General features: G+C 40.3%; 1 protein-coding gene and 1 non-coding gene across 9 annotated transcripts in view; one reads left to right on the forward strand and one right to left on the reverse strand.

The window, feature by feature from the left end:
* Nucleotides 1-2,444: 2,444 nt before the first annotated feature.
* Nucleotides 2,445-2,517, forward strand: LOC138745147 (small nucleolar RNA SNORD45). Its single transcript, XR_011346068.1, has one exon. It is a non-coding gene; the product is annotated as a small nucleolar RNA SNORD45 (small nucleolar RNA).
* Nucleotides 2,518-8,064: 5,547 nt separating this feature from the next.
* Nucleotides 8,065-19,575, reverse strand: part of LOC138744614 (anillin-like) — a 65,924-nt gene continuing 54,413 nt past the window's right edge. For 6 of the 8 annotated variants that reach the window (XM_069901021.1, XM_069901022.1, XM_069901025.1 and 3 more), the window contains 5 exons: nucleotides 16,326-16,379; nucleotides 15,604-15,690; nucleotides 11,463-11,570; nucleotides 10,051-10,223; nucleotides 8,065-8,998 (listed from right to left, as the gene is read on the reverse strand). In XM_069901021.1, coding sequence (XP_069757122.1) covers nucleotides 8,875-8,998; nucleotides 10,051-10,223; nucleotides 11,463-11,570; nucleotides 15,604-15,690; nucleotides 16,326-16,379 — 546 coding nt within the window. In that variant the 3' untranslated portion in view covers nucleotides 8,065-8,874. The remainder of the gene's footprint in view (nucleotides 8,999-10,050; nucleotides 10,224-11,462; nucleotides 11,571-15,603; nucleotides 15,691-16,325; nucleotides 16,380-19,575) is intronic. The other 2 variants (XM_069901023.1, XM_069901026.1) reach the window with 2 other exon arrangements.

Here is a 19,575-nt window from a genome sequence, read left to right on the forward strand (position 1 = left end):
TGCAGTATTCCATCAAATTAATAGTGTACAGAATTTAGTGATTGATAAACAATGACTAACTCCTGAAGTACCCTAGAACAACCTGAAATGGGCCCTGGAGTCTGCCATGTCTGTGATGACTGTCGAGCACTCTTTACACAAATGCTACATCTTTTCCTGAATACGCCTGGGATTGACTGATCTTGTAAGCTATGCAGGCACAGGACTGGTCAGTACTTGGAGGGGAGATCACTCAGGACCAGGTGCTGTAGGTTTCTTTCTGCTTAACTCACGTACATTACATTCTAAATGTGTTATTATGTGACAATAATGGAACCTTTAATTCTGCCCTGGTTCCTCAACCACCCACCAAAACTGGAAGCAAATGACTTGTGAACTGCATGCCTTTGTATGTAGGAGGCAGCAAATCCACAGGCAGAATGTGGAGTTACAAGGGTGAATGCTGTGCCACTTTGCTGTCCATCTTGACCACATTAAAAAGCTGCACATAGGAAATAGTTTTGAATCTGTTTATGCAAGGATACATTTGGAATTGGGATTCCTTTCTCCTGTGCTCTTTTGCATCTTCTCCCCAGCTGCTATGATGAGTGATGTTTGGCATGTATTATTTGATCATCCACTGAAAAATTATTACTCTGAGAGCTTGGGGTTTTACTTTCTGGTTGAAGACTGGTTAGTAGTCATTGTTATGAAGGTGCGAGTGTTTAATTTCTAGAAGCCAAGGGAAATCAAGGGCTCAGCGTGCTACAAGTGGGTGTTTTAAGTAGTGTGCATCATTCCTTGAAGATGCAAGTTTAAATCCCAGTAGATTTGTTTAAGAAATTGTTTTTTAAATAGCTAGAAATAAAAAGTGACAACTCACAAGTTAATATTTGATTACAAGATTACTAAGGTCCAAGCTAACTGGTAGGAAAGGATGCTTTCTCACCATCTTTTTGGTCCATACCTTGATGAAGGGCTCAAGCCTGAAACGTTGGTTATGTATCTTTGCTATTTATAGTATGTTGTTCGACCTGCTGAGTTTTTACACAATGCTTGGTCAGATTGTTTGACTCCAGTCCAGTGTCAAACTGGTCAATCCTGAACTTTTTTTCAGTGGCCTCGGAATATATATGATTGTTGCCAAGTGTTGCTGATCTTGTCCTAGGTACTCATCCTAAGAATAAAGTATTTCAGTGAAAATGTTTAACATTGTTGCTAAATGCAAGTATATGTTGATTTGATTAGCATTGATATTAATGTGGAAATGCCTTGGTGGGGGGGGGGGGGATATGTGACTTTGATTCTTATTTCTTTAGTCTGAGGAAATATTCAAGAATAATTTGGAAGGAGTGATGAAAAGAATGGCACTGACCTTATCCACAATACTGAAGGCCACAACTGGGTTGTGGACCAATGCAGCTCGCACAAAATGATTTGAGGAGGTATGTCGCCCAAGTTTGAAAAGTAATCCACACAATAAGTAACGGCTAGTGAGTTAGTTGAAATAATTTAACAATTCTGTTGAAGATTCATATAATAAAAAGTGCAACATTACACAGAATTTGCTTTCAAGCAGATTTGCCATTGGCAGAAATTGCCTGAAGAGCCTGTAAACAGTCAGAAAAAGAGGAACAAAAGAGAGCCCCTGAGACAGCGAGTGTCTGTGGATTCACCTCCAAGTGCTCCTGCAGCCCCAAACCATCCGATTCAAACCTCTGACATGACACCCCCCTTGTGTCTCAGTTCCAATACCTGCCTGCAGTCTGGCGTGACTCCCAATCACGTGCGGGCTGAACGGGTGCCTCGCCACGAGTTGCCAACAGCATGCCTCAGAACCCCTCGCTGCCGTAGTCATAATCCCATAGGATGTCTCCTCTGCTTCTTCTCAAACTGAGGGTATTTTCCCTGTTTTCTGGTACCCTGCACAAATCTTCTGCAATCTTGGGTCAGACTCTTCAATGGCAGGTCTTTCAAATAGACCACTGTCATCAGCTTCCACATTTTGTATTCAGTCACGTAACAGGAACTTTAATGTTTACTTTTACCCTGTTTAAATTAAAGCCTTTTAGATTTGATTATGGCATTATAGGTCAAGAGCAGTTTTTAAAAAAAATTGAGTTTGTAGTTTGGCAAAACAAATGATACTGCTTTTAATTTACAGCCATCAAATGTTGCATTTTCACTGGAATGGTGTCAACCTCATAAGCAGCGCTTCAATCCATGAGTACATAGGCGATGGAAGAGATTGTCAAAACTGAGATGGATGCAAATGACAAGGTACAATACCATTTATTTTTAGAACTCCATAAACATTTGTGATCTTGGATTAAATGACATGAATTATTTGAGTTTGGTTTCATTTAATGCACTGGTATATCAATATTTAATTTTATAACTTACTACATTTTAGTTTGCATTTTGTATAAACTTTGATTTCTACAGTTCTGTTTTCTAGTTCTCAAGTTCAGTGATGAGTTTGGCATGTATTATCTGAATAGTCAGTGACTAATGTTAAAATAATTACTCTGAGAGCTTGGGTCTTTGTTTCAAGGATTTGAAAGATCTTGTAGAGACAGCAAAGATTCTTGTACTGGTTCAGTAATGCAGGACTCCCATTTTATCACTATTTGATACCTGTTCAATGTGCTGCAGGTCACTGAATGTTCATCCATTTGTTGAGCAAAGTTCCTTAGATTAGACAGTCAAGCAAAGTGATATAATGGCCATCAAAACACATTCATTGTTGATCATCCAACAGCAGCATGAATAAAATGGATTTCCATGCTTTACTAGTATCCTGGAGTATACATGAAAGAACATTCTGCTATACTGCATTGAAGAGCTTGTGACTAAATGTAGGTTTGCAATTATCTATTACAGGTACAGAATCTTTTATCCAAAACCCTTGGGAGCAGACACATTTCGGATAATAGAAACAGCGGTATGTTAAGTAATTGTCCTGATCTCAGATATGTGTTGTGACCATTGTCTTGAGGTTGAAGTATTTTTAAAAGACTTCTTCCAATGTCATCTGTTTCATCAATGGGTTTCTATCTAAGCAGTCTCTTTCATTGAATAAACTGGTATAATCTCATACTGATAAATGCATGCTGTTCCAGGTCATGATGGGTCATGTTTGGTGTGCAGCTGACAGCCATGGAAAAAAATGTTCAGATAAAAGATTGGATGCTTTGGGAGGTAATAAATATTCAATTGTATACATTAAATTCACACATTTCCACTAAGCAATGTATTAATCTAAGCTAAATTGCAGATTGTCAAGGCACTTAGCGTAGTGTGCAAAGCCATTCCCACTGAATGATGGCTTTACACTCAGTGAACTAGTTTCTCTTATAAAGTGGGAACACAAAAAGAGAATTGCTACACTTTGTACTCAGTAGTTCCAATATTAGTTAAATAATGGAATGCAATTTATCATGGGAACTCTGCTTTCAAGCAGATTTGCCATTGGCAGAAATTGCCTGAAGAGCCTGTAAACAGTCAGAAAAAGAGGAGCAGTTCACAGAACAATTTTACAAGGTAGAAGTGAGGATTGATTCTAATTGAAGGTGTTTTGACAGGATACTTTTGGTGAACTTTGTTTCAGGTGCTATGGAATGCAGAACTAATTTTGCTGCCATTAATATCCAGCTTCGGATGGATTTCACGTACACTTGCAAAATTGGATTTCCATTCTCGCCCCAATACAGCAGGAACCGGTTTGTTTTCTGCACTGACTCAGTTTCTTCAGCTGATGATGAATGACGTTTTGTAAGTGACCAAACTCTGGAATGTGTTTGACCCTGAAATTAAATAAAGGGCTTTTTGCCAAGAGTTTGATTCTTTCTGGTTCTTGGTGCTCAAGTACAATGGGAGGAATTTTAAATTAAGATGCAAATATTATAAAACAAGGATACACAACCAAATAGTATATTCAGTAAATCATTGAACATTACAATCTGGCTTAAGAATTTTTATACTCTTGTTTGGATTATATTAGCCATTCTGAATGGGAGCCATATAGCCTCCTTTTCCCCAGTCCATTGACTGAAATCAAAATATATTTTTTTTTAAAGGCAGCTGACAAGAACAGAACTTGACTGCTTCACAGGGAAAGGGGCCCTAGCCAATAAAAGGATTGAGAATGGCTGGTCTTCAGTGAGAACTGGCACAGAGAATAGGTTATGGAAATTTGTCCCAAATTCACATTGCAAAATTGATGGTGAATGTGGAAGCTTCAACACACCTCTACCACCAGCAGAGTCCTTGTAAATTTCACAAGGATTCACAAAAGCAATATTAAGACACATGGCTAAAAGCATGGTCAAGTATTTAGAAAGAAAATTGGGGAGCAGAAAGGCTGTTAATGTGGAACAATTAAATTTAGCTGATCACAAGATCAGAACAAGAGGAACAGCAAGCAATTTTAAAATTTGAATGCTGCTTGGCAAGCATGTACTATGAATTTGTGCAGGTTACAATACGAATAAGTTTTAAATTGTTCAGCAAGAGGAAGGCCTTACTGGAGTACACACAGGACATTAAACTGAAGTGGAAACTGACCTTTTGAATGCACATGTTGGGATTTCATTGTCAGGTTAGGGGTTGAGTTTAGGGTGAGGTGTGGGGTTATCCCTCAAATAACTGCTGTTTCCCTACAAGTGTTGAAACCCTCTGTAATGGAGGATTAAAACCATGTACCCAGATGCTTTTTGCTTATGTGGAACTGACGACACTGGGTCCACACGCAGGTCACCTTACTTTCAGAACTAGCAGATGTAATTAAACTCAGCCATGGGGACTTATCTGAAGATACACTTTGAAATGGAATTCCACTGTGAGGCCCAGGGAAAGCAGTTGTCAAATGCAACACTCTGAAATTGACGAATTGGTCACAACCTGTCTTGCTCGAGAAGTTTTAATAAGTCTTTGTATCTACGAGATAAACCAGGAAGTTATAACATCCTGGTTCCATAATAATTAATCTTCTAAATTGTAGAATGTAATGTTCAGTTTTGATTTTGACTGACAAATATTAGAAGGAGTAGGCGCATGATTAATTGTTTTTGGGGTATATAAGCCTGTGGTCCTGCTGCTGAAGTTTAGACTCTCCGAGGGGTGGGAACACCCCTTGTCAAGAAGGAAGAACAGCCAGAGTCCAAGCAACGTCCCGGTCGGGGGAGGTGGAGAAGCTGCTACCAGCGCCCTGACAACCTACTACAAGTGTGCAGTCGTTGCCTCGCTTCGGCAGTTGGGACCAGTCCAAGCGTTGATAAGTATAGTTGGGAAGGGCTTGCATATTGTAGTGTGAAATCAGCTTTTGAATTAGTAATAAACATTTGTATAAACTGAACTGCTCTCGGTGTGTGTATCTATTTTCTTTCGGTAGCTCAAACACTGTGACCAATCTAAATGAACAAAATGAGAGATAAGTTTACCCAAGACACCCTCAAAATGCATAGGTTGACTTGTACGCCAGATACAAAAATAAGACCTTAGATTCAGCGTACAACAAACACTTTGTGCCTGGCTGCTTGTTCCATATATTGTCTATCCATAGATTTACAGTACTTTCATCTACCCTTTTTCATGATGGGAATTTTATTTTAGGGAGGCACTTGGATTAGGATGGGGTTCAACTTCATCCCATTGACCATGCACAATAACCACCGAAGGTAAAAAAAAATTAGCTTAAAAGGGGACTGACTAGCAGAAATCTATAGAATCCAAAATGCTTCTAAATTTGAAAGCAAATTCTCCACATGTTTAACAAAATTATTAGTTAATTTAGAAGCAGAAGAAAAGTAATGGGATTCCAACTATCAAAATGAGAGAATACTAGACAAGGTTGCCCTTCAAGCCCATTATTATTTAATCTGGCGTTTGAGCCATCAGCAGGGGCCTTTCAGCAATTTAATATTTCTGGAATTGTAAGAGGTGGGAATGCTCACAAGGTCTTACTTTATGTGGATGACCTTTTATTGCATATATCTGACCCTGATTGTTCAATTAAATCACGCCAATTTGGTCAATTCTCAATAGATATTAAATTTAAAGAAAAGTAAGATGTTTTGAACTCTTCCAGTTCTCTAGACCCTACTCTTAAAATTCATAAAAATCAATTATTTAGGTGTTACTGTTAGCAAGAACTTCAATAATTTGTTTAAGAACTTTCTCACTGAATCAGGTCAAGAAGTCCTTAACCCAATGGCCACCTCTCTCAAATATCCTTAATTCGATGGATTAATGTTATGAATATCCTACCCACTTCCTATACGTTTTTCAAGCTGAACCTTTACTTATTTCCAACGCTTATTTTTATTTGCTTGATTCAATCATCTCTGGAAAAATAAACACCCTTAATTTTTTCCAAACTCAAAAAAAGGGGATTTGGTATTGCTTAATTATAGATTTTATTATTGGGCAGCTCATATTAGACAGATTACGTTTTGGATTCATCACGAGGAAAGGGAGTTGGATTGATCTGCATCCTCTTTGGTATTTTTCTTAAAGCATCTTCCCTGGTCTCTTCTCAACTTCTCAACGTCCTTGCAGCAGCAGATGCTGGAATTCTTGGCCATTTCTAATTCTTTTAACTTAAAACTTGCTTCATACTTTTGTCACTGCTGGAGGCTCCATGATAACCACCCTCACTCAATGTGATTTTGGGGGGGGAAAGGGAAAGCATATGCCTGATCTACAAACCCATGTAAAAATGGGGACCCAACTTATTGGAAGGTTGACTTCTGTGATATCTTTGTCTCCTATGGATGCTGAAAATACAGTTCCTTCAGCATTTCAGGGTGTTTTTACATACTTTCATATTTCACTCATCTTACCCCTGTCATTGGTACCAACATGTACCAAGATATTTGGCTATTTGTCCTCTATCCTCAGGACCTGATTGGAGAGTCCTGTGCTTGGTACCACAGAGACAACACACCATCTGGGTATCTATCAGGCTCGCAGAATCTCTGGTCTGGTCTGTTCTCACTAGAATTTTGTATCACTATTGCACACAACAGTACCATGCTGAGTGCCAGGAACCTGGTCGTTCTCCTCAATGCTATCCAGAAAGAGATACTGGTTGCAGAGGGAGACAGCTACACAGATGCTCTTTGCCACCCTGCAGCTCCTGCCCATCACTTCTTCATTCTCCCAAAAAGTTGCAGCTCCAGTTCTCTTAACAGTCTCTTAGGATCTGCACCTGATGCATCACTGAGACTTAGCATCTCCCACACCAAGCACTAACCTTAGTTATACTGCCACCAATAAAGATTGAATAGTTTACTTATCCACACTCTAACCCTCACCTCTTGCTTGTTCTTGCTAAAGCATGACCAGTCCCTTGTTGACTGTTCCATCTCATGGAGCTTCACTTCTATGGTGATGCTCTACTCGAACTCCAGGTCACCAGATAGCACCTGCTCCATGTGACTTAACATTTCTGTTACTGGAGTCTCCTGATCTCTTTCTCCCAAATTTTTAATTCTGCATGGTTCTTACTTGAATCAGCTCCAATCCTAAACTGGGCCACCTTAATTATTTGAGGCCAGACCACTGTTCTGAGATTCTAGAAAACATTTCCAAGCCCCCCTTTACTCTGCTTGAACTTTCTGCAAAGACCTCAGTTATCCCTGCTTGACTTTTTCCACTACATTTTCTCCATGCCACCCTGGTACATTTCAAACAATTCTACCCTCTCCTTCCTAAGTACTACATGTACTTCTTTGCAGTTTAAGAGCTCTGAACACTTCCCAGCTGGAATAAATTTATATTTGGTTCTGAAACTGTTCACTAAAATATGTGCAGCAGTATCCTATAGTCCACAACATACCCAAGTGACAGATGAAGAAATTTCAAAATGAGTACAACTCTTGTTGACTCATCTTTCTTTTTGGTTACCATCCCCAATGTCTAGTACTATTTTTATATTTCCCATCACCCCCTCTTAAAACTTATTAAATATTACACATGATGCATTTCACTGATGTACCAAAGGTTACCACCAGCTGCAGTATTCTATTCTCTTCCTGGGCTATGAAATTGCAAGTCATGGCTTCAGAAAATGCAAGATGAAAATTTAAACGGGGAATATTTAAATATTTATTTTCAAGGATTACACAGAGATAGAAGAGTTAAAACTACATTTGAAATTGTAGCAATAGAATAGAAATTTTACATAGACTAACATAGTAAATTATGTGCAATAATGTTTTGCAATATTGCAACAAGTTTAGACTATTTCTAGTCAATCAATTCTTCCTCTGCATCGAATCAAAACCTGAACCATGATTGAATATAATTTTTTTGTGGGGGGGGAGAAAACACGTACAAATTCCAGGACTTTGAGGAATGACCAACAATTTGACATCTTGGATAAAATCTGCCAAAGATAACCAAAAACTAGCAGTTCATGTGCAAATACAGAGAAGAATCAGGACTGTAATTGGGAACAAAAAAATCAGTGTTTACCACTCAATGTTGGGCTTTCCCACATGGAATGGTGCTGCCATGTTCAAGATGATCTCTTTCAATATTCCTTATAGCATATTGGAACTGCCACTATTAAAATGACAAATTTATTGTTCAAGAGGATAACTTGCATGTTATATAAAGTACAAATTCAAGCACATCAATAGCTTCAGAAAGTAAATCAAATATAATGGTGAGTAAAGGAGAAATTTCAGGAAATACATTGAATCTTTTTACATTCTTTGGATTAATTTCAGTTACTAATGTTTAGCAGCAATTAAATAACTCAGCAGTTGAATACAACTACCTGCAAAGCCCTTAAATATCAAGTGCAGCTAAACACTCCCCACCCCCTCCCTCCCCCCAGCTCATTTCCTGTAGCGAGAATAGCCTTGGGATGAACCATTGCAGTTAATCTCAGATTCTATGTTTGCTTGTCAAGTCTGATGTCTGCTGCCATGCCCGGAGATTGAACAGGACTTGGTTAAGTTTTTCCATCCACATATTCATCTCTTCTTTTGTGTCAGCTGACAGCCAGTTTCTGCAAGTCACAATACCAGGTTAATACTCGCACAGTTTGGTTTTTATTCCACATATTGAGAATAAAAGTCCTTCATTTGAAATTCTAGTTTTCAGAAATGTTCATTTAAGTGTCAAAAGACCATCTTAATTCTTGCCTAACTAGCAACCTCACAGACAACCAACAGGTGGCACATATGCCTCAGTACTCTTGGCCCAAGTTCAGTCTCCACAAAGATGCTGTCTGGGTGAAGCTTGGAGTTTTGCTGTGACCATGTTGGTTCCACCCACACCCTAAATGTGTGCATTGGGGAGCGAGTTGTAAAATCGGACAAGATAGTGAGAGCATTAGAAGAATAAAAATGGGTTGAAGGACTGGGTCAACAACCATCAGCACTTGATTGGTAAAATAAAGACTCAAAATTTCAGATAATTTTGGAATCAAATCAATGCAGTCAGATTTTTAGCCACAGGATGGACCCATAACTCAATGACTTTTTGAAACAAAGGTCAAGGCATGAATGGGTTACTCAGGGCCTCACTTTGACACCACATTGAAAAATTGGAACTTTATATTGCAGGTTTTGTCCACTGCACTGACCCAACAGCCAAAGGATTTTTACTGGTTTCATCATTTGCAGGCAGTACCCTGCCACCCAACCAAAACCATTGGCAAGGTAGCAAAGATACAAGGACTTCATTTAACTGATAATATATAAAGGAGGAAAAACCCAACACCCAACCCCAACCAACCAATTTTCCCTTGCAACCGCTGCAATCGTGTCTGCCTGTCCCGCATCGGACTTGTCAGCCACAAACAAGCCTGCAGCTGACGTGGACTTTTTACCCCCTCCATAAATCTTCGTCCGCGAAGCCAAGCCAAAGAAAGAAAGATAGTACCATCAAGATGAAGATTATCACAAAAAGGTGGCATGGAGCATGTGTTTACCAAGATAATCAAGATGGCCAGGGGCTGTTGTTTTTTTAGTATTTCCAGAACTTTAAAATTGGGTAAAAAAAATTAATAGCATCTTTTTGGGATCTCACTTTAAAATTATTGCTAATGAGACTTACTTGGTGAAGCAGAGTTTGTTTCGACACTGAACAACTAGAGTTTCGAAATCCTCTTTAGACTGAGGCTGTGCTGTGATCAGCTCCAAAGTTTTCGGCCTTGAACAGAACTCGCGACTGGCAAGTTCGATCATCTCAGTGGTGCAGTCAGCCAAGTTAATACAGCCGATAGGTTTCTGGAAAGAACAGTGTACTAATGTTTTAACCCAAGTTTCTAAAATGCTATGACTACCATCTTAAACACAACTAAATTGTTTCATCCCACTGCACAAATTCGTAATAGTAATTTGAGCTGACACGAGACAGCATGCACGACAAAGGAGTTGAAAGTCCCAATGAAAAGCAGATCTTAAGCCATTTATTCTTGGGTACACCTAATGGGTGGATCATGTCTCCAGAATGGAGGACCATCGCCTTCCCAAGATCGTGTTATATGGCGAGCTCTCCACTGGCCACCGTGACAGAGGTGCACCAAAGAAGAGGTACAAGGACTGCCTAAAGAAATCTCTTGGTGCCTGCCACATTGACCACTGCCAGTGGGCTGATATCGCCTCAAAACGTGCATCTTGGCACCTCACAGTTTGGCGGGCAGCAACCTCCTTTGAAGAAGACCGCAGAGCCCACCTCACTGACAAAAGACAAAGGAGGAAAAACCCAACACCCAACCAACCAATTTTCCCCTGCAACCGTGTCTGCCTGTCCCGCATCGGACTTGTCAGCCACAATCGAGCCTGCAGCTGACGTGGACTTTTACCCCCTCCATAAATCTTCGTCCGCGAAGCCAAGCCAAAGAAAGAAGACACCTAATCCACAATGAACCAGTAATTAAGTTTCTATAATATGGAAAAGATTCAAACTTTATACAGAAAATGTGGAGCCTGAGGTTGATAAGTTATTGGTCTCAGCTAGGACTGAGAATCTATATTCAAGATTAGACATTGAAAAGCAAAAGCATTTGCAAAGGTTTCTATTCAGTTGCCTCTATGAATCCAAGGGCATGGCAGGATTATCAAGACTGCAGTGACCTGATGCTTGGAAGACTCCTCATCTCTCTGGAACATCATGCAAAGAAATTCAATTTAGGAAGTATTTATATTTGGGAAGTTAGTGTCCCCAGCACCTTTGCAATCACTTAATTTAAACTGGTTCATCAAAAGGGAAAAATTAGAAACATGGCTCTGTACATTAATCTGCTGATGTGACAGATCCCCATGATCAAATTAACTACTGTAGTTTATAAAGAGTAGCAGAGGACAAATGTGAACTTGCATAACAAATAAAATCGGCTTTTTCACCAGGTTAATGGAATTCCAATTAGCATCAAATTTTATAATTCCACTTAGTTTTAAAAATGCCAAAATATCCAATCTGTTTACATGGTGTACAAGTCTAGTAAAAATTGTTCATCAAACTACCTTGCATTTCTCTTCATTTGGGTAAGTCCAATAGGAAAGTGTGTTCCCAGATAGAACAAACCACCGACGATGCCATGCACCAAAGCCACTCACGTCCTCAAATATAGTCTGTGAAAAGAGACCTGGTATTAAAACAATTCTAGCTTATATTCAAGAATTAGGCAAAGTAGCTTTTGAAATATTTTGGATTGTACTATTTGGTCAAATTTACCAGAGAATCCATAGGACAAAGAACATTTTACAGCATTGTTGTTCCACATGGACAAGTGTCTTTTTATATTTGGTAGCACGTATAGCAGATTGGAAAGAAAACAAGTTCACCCACTTACTGTCAAAACTGTTCACCTCTAAGCTTTTGGCAAGTATTTAAGAAAGGAGCAGAGAGGGGGCTCGGCCATGTAGTTTCAGAACAGACACGGTAAGGAGGAGTAAGGGACTCAGGAGAACAAGTGCATTTGCAGAGGACAATTTGAGGGTTAAACGAACAGTGAATGGTGGGAGTGAATACTAGAGGACAAATTTTAAAAAGCTCAAGTAGTGCAGTGAGTGTGTGAGTGAGACTGAGGCTTTGGCTCGTGATGACCACACCTGCAAGAGGTAAAACCAGCTGCAGCTCCTTGGAGACAGTTATGGAACAGGACCAGGTTGAACTCTGGATCATTTTGGAGACAGAAATTGGAGCTTCAGGGAGACAATCACCCTAAATATCAAGAAGCAGGTAGCTGGGAAGGGGGCAGGGGGGTAAATAGGCAGACAGTACAAAGCACCCCTGTGGCCATTCCCCTCAATAATAAGTAGACTTGTTTTAAATACAAGTGTGGGGAGGGGACAGGTTCTGGTGGTCATGTCTCTAGCAGAGTCTGGCCCTTTGACTTACAAGAGAAGTGGGGTGGGGGGTGGGGGGAAGAAGAGGAGAGCTATAGTGATTGGGGATTTGTTGGTTAGGTGAACAGATGGGAGGTTCTGTGAATTAGGTCAAGGCTCTCAGATGACATTTTGCCTTGCAGGTACCATGGTCAGGCTCTGATGGAGTCCACAGCATTCTCTGGGAGGAAGGGTGAACAGCCAGATGTTGTGGGACCAATGGTATAGATAAGGTGTGGTGATGAGGTCCTTAAGAGGAAATATAGAGAGTTAGAAAAGTTGAAAAATAGTAGCTCAAGGGTGGTAATCTCAGTATTGCTGCCTGTGTCATGCACAAAAGAGGGTAGGAACAGGAAGTTGTGACAGTGGTTCAGATTTGTGGATCATTGAGATCTCTTCTGGGGAAGGTCTGATCTGTATAAGAGTGACAGACTGCACCTGAACTTAAAAGGGACCAATATTCTGGCAGGCAGGTTTGCTAGAGCTGTCAGGGATGGTTTAAATTAGTTTGGCAGGGAGGTGGGGAATCAGAATGTGAATGCAGAAACTAGGGTAGAGGATCAAAAGCATGATGCAATCTGTTCTGAGCTTGCAAAGAAGGACAGGCAAGGGACGAACATAAATGTAAGTCAGTTAGTGGGTTTGAAATGTGACTATTTCACTGCTGGGAGTATTAGGAATAAAGATCAATTTAGATCATGGATCAGTATGTTGTGATTGTTATAGATACTTGGCTGGAAGAAGGGCAGGATTGGTTGATGCAGGTATCAGGGTTCAGGTGTTTTAAAAATAGGATGGGGGGAAAGTTGCATTATTGGTCAGGGATAGTATCACAGCTATAGAAAAGGAGGACACTGCAGAGGGAGTGTCCACTGAATTAGTGTGGTTTTGAAATAGGAAGGGAGCAATCACTGTACTTGAGTATCTTTGCCCCCAAATAATGCTTGGGACAGAGGAGCAGATAAGCAGACAAATTTTGGAATGGTGCAGAAATTACAGGATTGTGTTATGGGAGATTTCAACTTCCCAAATATTGACTGGCACTACTTGACTGCAAGAGGCTGAATTTGTCACGTGTTCAAGGATTCCTGACAGTATGACAAGAGGAGTGATCATACTGGATCTAATGCTGGGTAATGAACCTGGTCAGGTGGGGAGCATTTTTGGAAGAGTGACCACAACTCCCTGAGCTTTAGCATAGTTATGGATAAGGATGAAAGCAGACAAAACAAGAAAGTGTTTAATGAGTAAAGGCTAATTACAATGGGATGAGGCAGGAACTAGCAAGAGTAAATTGGAAACTGATGTTCAAAGGTGAAAGAACAGAAGTAATGTGGAGGAAATTTAGAAACTTGCACTAGGTTCAGAATAGGTTTATCCCACTGGGAGGGGAAAAGATGGCAGGAAAAGGAAACTAGTCGCCAAAACAGGTGAGGCAGCTAGTTTAGAGGAAGAAGGAAGTATGCACTATATTTAAGAAGCAGGAAGGGCTAATGAGAAGTACATGGTAGCCAGGAAAGGACAGGAAGGAGCTTAAGAAAGGACAGGAAGGAGCTTAAGAAAGGACAGGAAGGAGCTTAAGAAAGGACAGGAAGGAGCTTAAGAAAGGACAGGAAGGAGCTTAAGAAAGGACAGGAAGGAGCTTAAGAAAGGACAGGAAGGAGCTTAAGAAAGGACAGGAAGGAGCTTAAGAAAGGACAGGAAGGAGCTTAAGAAAGGACAGGAAGGAGCTTAAGAAAGGACAGGAAGGAGCTTAAGAAAGGACAGGAAGGAGCTTAAGAAAGGACAGGAAGGAGCTTAAGAAAGGACAGGAAGGAGCTTAAGAAAGGACAGGAAGGAGCTTAAGAAAGGACAGGAAGGAGCTTAAGAAAGGACAGGAAGGAGCTTAAGAAAGGACAGGAAGGAGCTTAAGAAAGGACAGGAAGGAGCTTAAGAAAGGACAGGAAGGAGCTTAAGAAAGGACAGGAAGGAGCTTAAGAAAGGACAGGAAGGAGCTTAAGAAAGGACAGGAAGGAGCTTAAGAAAGGACAGGAAGGAGCTTAAGAAAGGACAGGAAGGAGCTTAAGAAAGGACAGGAAGGAGCTTAAGAAAGGACAGGAAGGAGCTTAAGAAAGGACAGGAAGGAGCTTAAGAAAGGACAGGAAGGAGCTTAAGAAAGGACAGGAAGGAGCTTAAGAAAGGACAGGAAGGAGCTTAAGAAAGGACAGGAAGGAGCTTAAGAAAGGACAGGAAGGAGCTTAAGAAAGGACAGGAAGGAGCTTAAGAAAGGACAGGAAGGAGCTTAAGAAAGGACAGGAAGGAGCTTAAGAAAGGACAGGAAGGAGCTTAAGAAAGGACAGGAAGGAGCTTAAGAAAGGACTTAGGAGAATTTAAGGGGGGGGGTATGAGAAGGGATTAAGGAGAACCCCAAGACCTACATATATGTGAAGAGCAGAGGATGATGAGAATAAAGGAGAGGCCATTAAAGTTGAAGGAGGTAACATGTGACTGGACGTAGAGGAAGTTGGAATGGTCCTAATACTTTGCTTCAGTATTCACAAAAGAATATATGTTGTCTGTTATATAAAAGGACCTTGATCAGGGCGAGGTCAGAATGGAGGAGGCTTGTGTGCTGTACACTGTTGAGATTAAGGAAATGTTGGATCTTTAAAACAGTAACATTGATAAGTCCCCAGGGACAGACACTATATACCCCAAGTTGCTGTGGGAAGTGAGGAAAGAGATAGCTGGGGCAATGGCTATGATTTTGAGTCCTCTTTTAGTAAGTCATTTGACAAGGACCCCATGAGAGACTCACTCAGAAAGTCATGATACATGGGATCCATGGAACCTCAGATGTGGAATGAAAATTTGGCTTGCACATAGCAATCAGAGAGTAGTAGTAGTGGTCTGAAAGTCTCTCTTTCTTTCTCCCCACTCCCCCCCCCCCAACCCACCAGGAATAGCAAACACTAAGAGTTTCCTAAATGCCCCAAATGTTTCAGCCTCCACCACCATCCTTCTCAAGGCATTCCAGTTCCCATAACTCTGTTTACATTTTAAGAAAAATAACTGTCTCCCCTAAACTTCCTTCCCTTTGTACGTGTCCTCTAGTGTTTGCTATTACACAGGAACATGGATGCAAGAAAAAGGATACTAGGTAGGGAGGGGTTGGTACATTTTTTTAAAAAAGGAATATGGTCAGCATAACATCAAGGGCCAAAGAGTAGAACACTGTAGTGTTCTACTTTCAACAAAAGAAACTAGTTTCACCCAGATCAAACGTGTCAGTAATTACCAAGAATCCTGAATGCTCGATGGTGGAAGCAAAATGGCACTGCAGTTTTAAATATATGGCACCTTCAAGAGGAGACAGGAAAGGGACCTACATTTGGTTAAAGAAAATGCATTAGTATTTTGAATAACCAATATAGCTCCATATACTAAACTCCAGACCAAGACTTAGTAACCAGAACAGAAACAAGCTCACATTGGCATTATAACACATGTCAAAATTAAACATACTGCAAGATAGCAGAATCTAAGAATTTCAGACAAGCAAGTGCTACAACAAAGCCATAGCTTAGTTGATAGGCAACTTCTGCATCACTTGATATAGTTGAGAATATTGAAGTTGGAGCCAAGCAAAGACCAGCCAGAAATGGGGAAATTTTTAGTCAGATAGATCAGCTACTGCTACATCGGATGAAGCTGTAGTTTGGACTAGAGAACACACAATTAGCTAATTGTACATGCTACCACATGTAAATCACAATTTAGTGATTTGTCCATAGTGGTAAATAGATATTCAGCCACCGTTGCTCTGATATTTCAGTCACATGCAATGAACTTGCAAGCTCTTGAAAACACTACTGCACTTCAAACGCAAGCATGATAAGTGTTGACAATAGACACTGGTTTTGCAATCCAGAAGCACATTTTCTAGTCCCAAACTAAAGCTATGATACACAGGAAAATCTAATGATTAGGTGGATTTAGACATTTGTTAACTGTAGAAACCTTGTCCTGAAACTCATCTCCAAGCAGTTGCTTGACTTTTCCATCAAGCTTCATCTACAGTAAAGAGCACAATAAAAATTAATTAACATTTACGACTACAAGTTTTGTTTATATATAAACGAGGCTAGCCTATGGAAGATATCTTTTACAGGATAGTCTACAACTCAGAGAGGATCATTTGGTTCTCCCTCCCCCATTGACATGATTCACCACGATAGTTGTTTAAAGAGGGCTCGCAAAAATCAGTGAGGACCCCTACCACCCCACAGGTAGCATTTTCCAACTACTCCCACCGGGAAAGATACCAGAGCCAGAACCGCCAGGCTGAGAAACAGCTTCTTCCTGCTGGCAGTGAGACTGTTGAATGAATGAAATGAACTGGTCCTACAAACCCTCAGAGACTATTTCTTGAGCAATATTGTATCATTTGTCTGTATGTGTATTTTGTGTTTGCACCAAGAAGCACAGAACACCATTTTGTTGGGTTGTACTTGTTACAATCAGATGATAAATAAACTAGAAAACTGTTGATAGAAGAGGTTTTCTATCCAGCTACTATTATAATAATATGGAAGCAGAAGAAACAACCCCAAAAACTAAGGCAGAAGCACATCATATGCTTTCCATCATTGTAGCCAAGACAGAAGTTACACAAAGACCTAATGGCAACCAATTACAACCTATTAACATACCAGAGCATTTAGAGTACAAAAGTAGTTTGCAGATGCTTTGAACACCAGCTCAACTGCAATGATGTCAACTAAAAGGTATGCACAGTCCACTATAACCTGGCAAACAAGCAGAAGATAATCCATACATTTAATGGCACAACCAGATTTCACTAAATGTAGAACTTCTTGGCACCTTGGCACAGGGTTCATTACAGGACTACATGCAGATTTCAGACCTGGATGGACCAGATTTAAGATTATTGAAAGAAAACAGTTGACACAGCTACAGCTAGAACATTGCCCAGAAACCAAGGCAAGAACAATTCAGACATGTGCTACTACAAAGAGCTCTTTTAAAAAAAGTCAAAGAGGAAAAATTAGACTTGGTGGTTCAGGTTAAAAAGAGCATGATGGTGTGACAGGGTGGGTAGGTCCTTTAGCATGTTGCCAGCTTTCCTGAGATAGGCAAGTAAAATAGACAGTCAATGCTGGCCAGAGGACAGTGAATAAAAGCAAAAGAGGTCATACTGTAATTGGAAACATTAGCAGGAAGCCAAAGGGTTGGGGAGCTTTTTTTAAAAATAAAAAACACACTCCAGTGTTCTGAAAGAAGTATCTGAACTCATTAGTAGTGACTCTTGTTGGAACCAAGGGGTTAAGTAATCATAGAAAATATGCCTATATGACTATTCATTATGTATTCATTAATCCAGTACTATGTAACAATTTACTTCAATTATACTGTTTAAGGGAAATAGGAATGCAATTAAGGAACAGCCACAGTATGTAGCAAAGTTGGCTGATTATAGTACGTGTAGAATTTGCTGCCTCCAAACACAAAAGAGAGAAAATGTGTATGAACCAATTTAGTAGGAATGCTAAGTCATGAGGAGGTGTTGAGTAGAACAGAAGACTATGGCCAGACGAGAACAAAAAAGAAATAATTAGAAATATATGGGGTATGAATTGATTTCTGCTCAAGACAACAGGATGTTCTGGCCTTGAAGATTAAGATGGGAGGTCTACACCCTAGATAACTGCAGAGCAGGAAATTGCTTGAGATGCAAGGAATCTAGCAAAGAAAGCCAACTTTTGTTCAGTGTAATAATGTTGATCTATATAAACAGAAGAGACTGGACAGTAGGAGTCAGTCTTGGGGAATAGCTCACTGAGCAGGTTACCCATGAACTAACGACTGAACCAGAGCTCTGTTCAGCTTTATTCTTGCGCTGTGTTATAAACTGCTAGTTGAACCGAATACCTTCTCCTATCACTTCATTCAACGAGCACGCTGGACTCAGACGACACATAGTCCGACACTCTTCAAGAATAGTTCTAGAGGACTGGAAAATTGCCAATGACACTCACTAAGGGAGAGAGGCAAATGGTAAGTTAAGACGCCAGCTAGCCTAACTAGCATGGGTAAGATTCTAGAACCTATTATGAAGGACAAGTTTCAGAGAAGTGTTGAAAACACAAGGTGACTCGGCCAAAATCAGCATCATTTCTTTCAGGAGAGAATCTTGGCCCCAACAAATCTGTCGGGCTTCAGTGAAGTAATAACAAGCTGGACAAAGTCAGTGGATGTTGTTTGGATTTTCAGAAGTCCCTTGAAAAGGTCCCACCCACAAAGTTGCCAAACAAGTTGCAAGCCCATGGTAGCAGCATAGATAGATGATTGGCTGACTGGTAGAAGGCAAAGAATAGAAATAAAGGGGTCCGTGTTAGGTCTGCAACACTGTACAAATTCCTTACAGACAATAGGGGATCCCTTGCGCTGTAACATCACTGAGCTAACCGCTATGCTAACCTAATGGATCCCAGTCCCTCATGCTGTAACAGCATTGTGCTGATGGAGAGAAAATGGAGAAAGCAGTCCAAAGGGACTTAGGAGTCCTACTGCAGGATTCCCTTAAGGTTAATTTGCAGGTTGAGTCAGCAGAAAGGAAGGCAAATGCAATGAAAGCGTTCATTTCATTTCAAGAGGATGTGAATTATAAAGTCAATGATGTAATGATGAGGCTTTACAACATGTTGGTCTGGCCACAGCATATTTGTGATCAATTTGGGGCCCCATGTGCAAGGAAGGAATGTGCTGCATTGGAGAGGGTCCAGAGGTTTCCAAAAATGATCCTGGGAATGAGAGGGTTAAGATACGAGGAGTATTTGAGTACTCACTCAAGTTTAGAATTTCAAGGGAGATCCCTTCCAAACATTCAGATTACTGAAAGTGCATGTGGAGAAGACATTTCCAGGAGCAAAGGGCGGCGGACACAAATAACTAGCAGTTGCTATGTCAAATAAATTGCACCCTCCATTATTTGCCAGTTACGACGAAAGCAGATCAGATCAGCTTTTGTGCCTTTGGGAATGGATGGACTTGGACAACTCCAATTTATTCACACAATCACTATATCCAGCAGAGAGTTTTTGTGAACAAATTATGGAGTAAATTCATTTTTGCAAAGTTGTTTTCCAAAATAATTCCCACTTGGAAAATATTTCCAACTTTAGTTGCTGATTATTTCTTTGCAGAAGAAATAATCAAAATAAACTAGGAATAATAGGTAACCCTGATT

This window comes from Narcine bancroftii, chromosome 10, assembly GCF_036971445.1.
Source record: "Narcine bancroftii isolate sNarBan1 chromosome 10, sNarBan1.hap1, whole genome shotgun sequence".
Taxonomy (NCBI): domain Eukaryota; kingdom Metazoa; phylum Chordata; class Chondrichthyes; order Torpediniformes; family Narcinidae; genus Narcine; species Narcine bancroftii.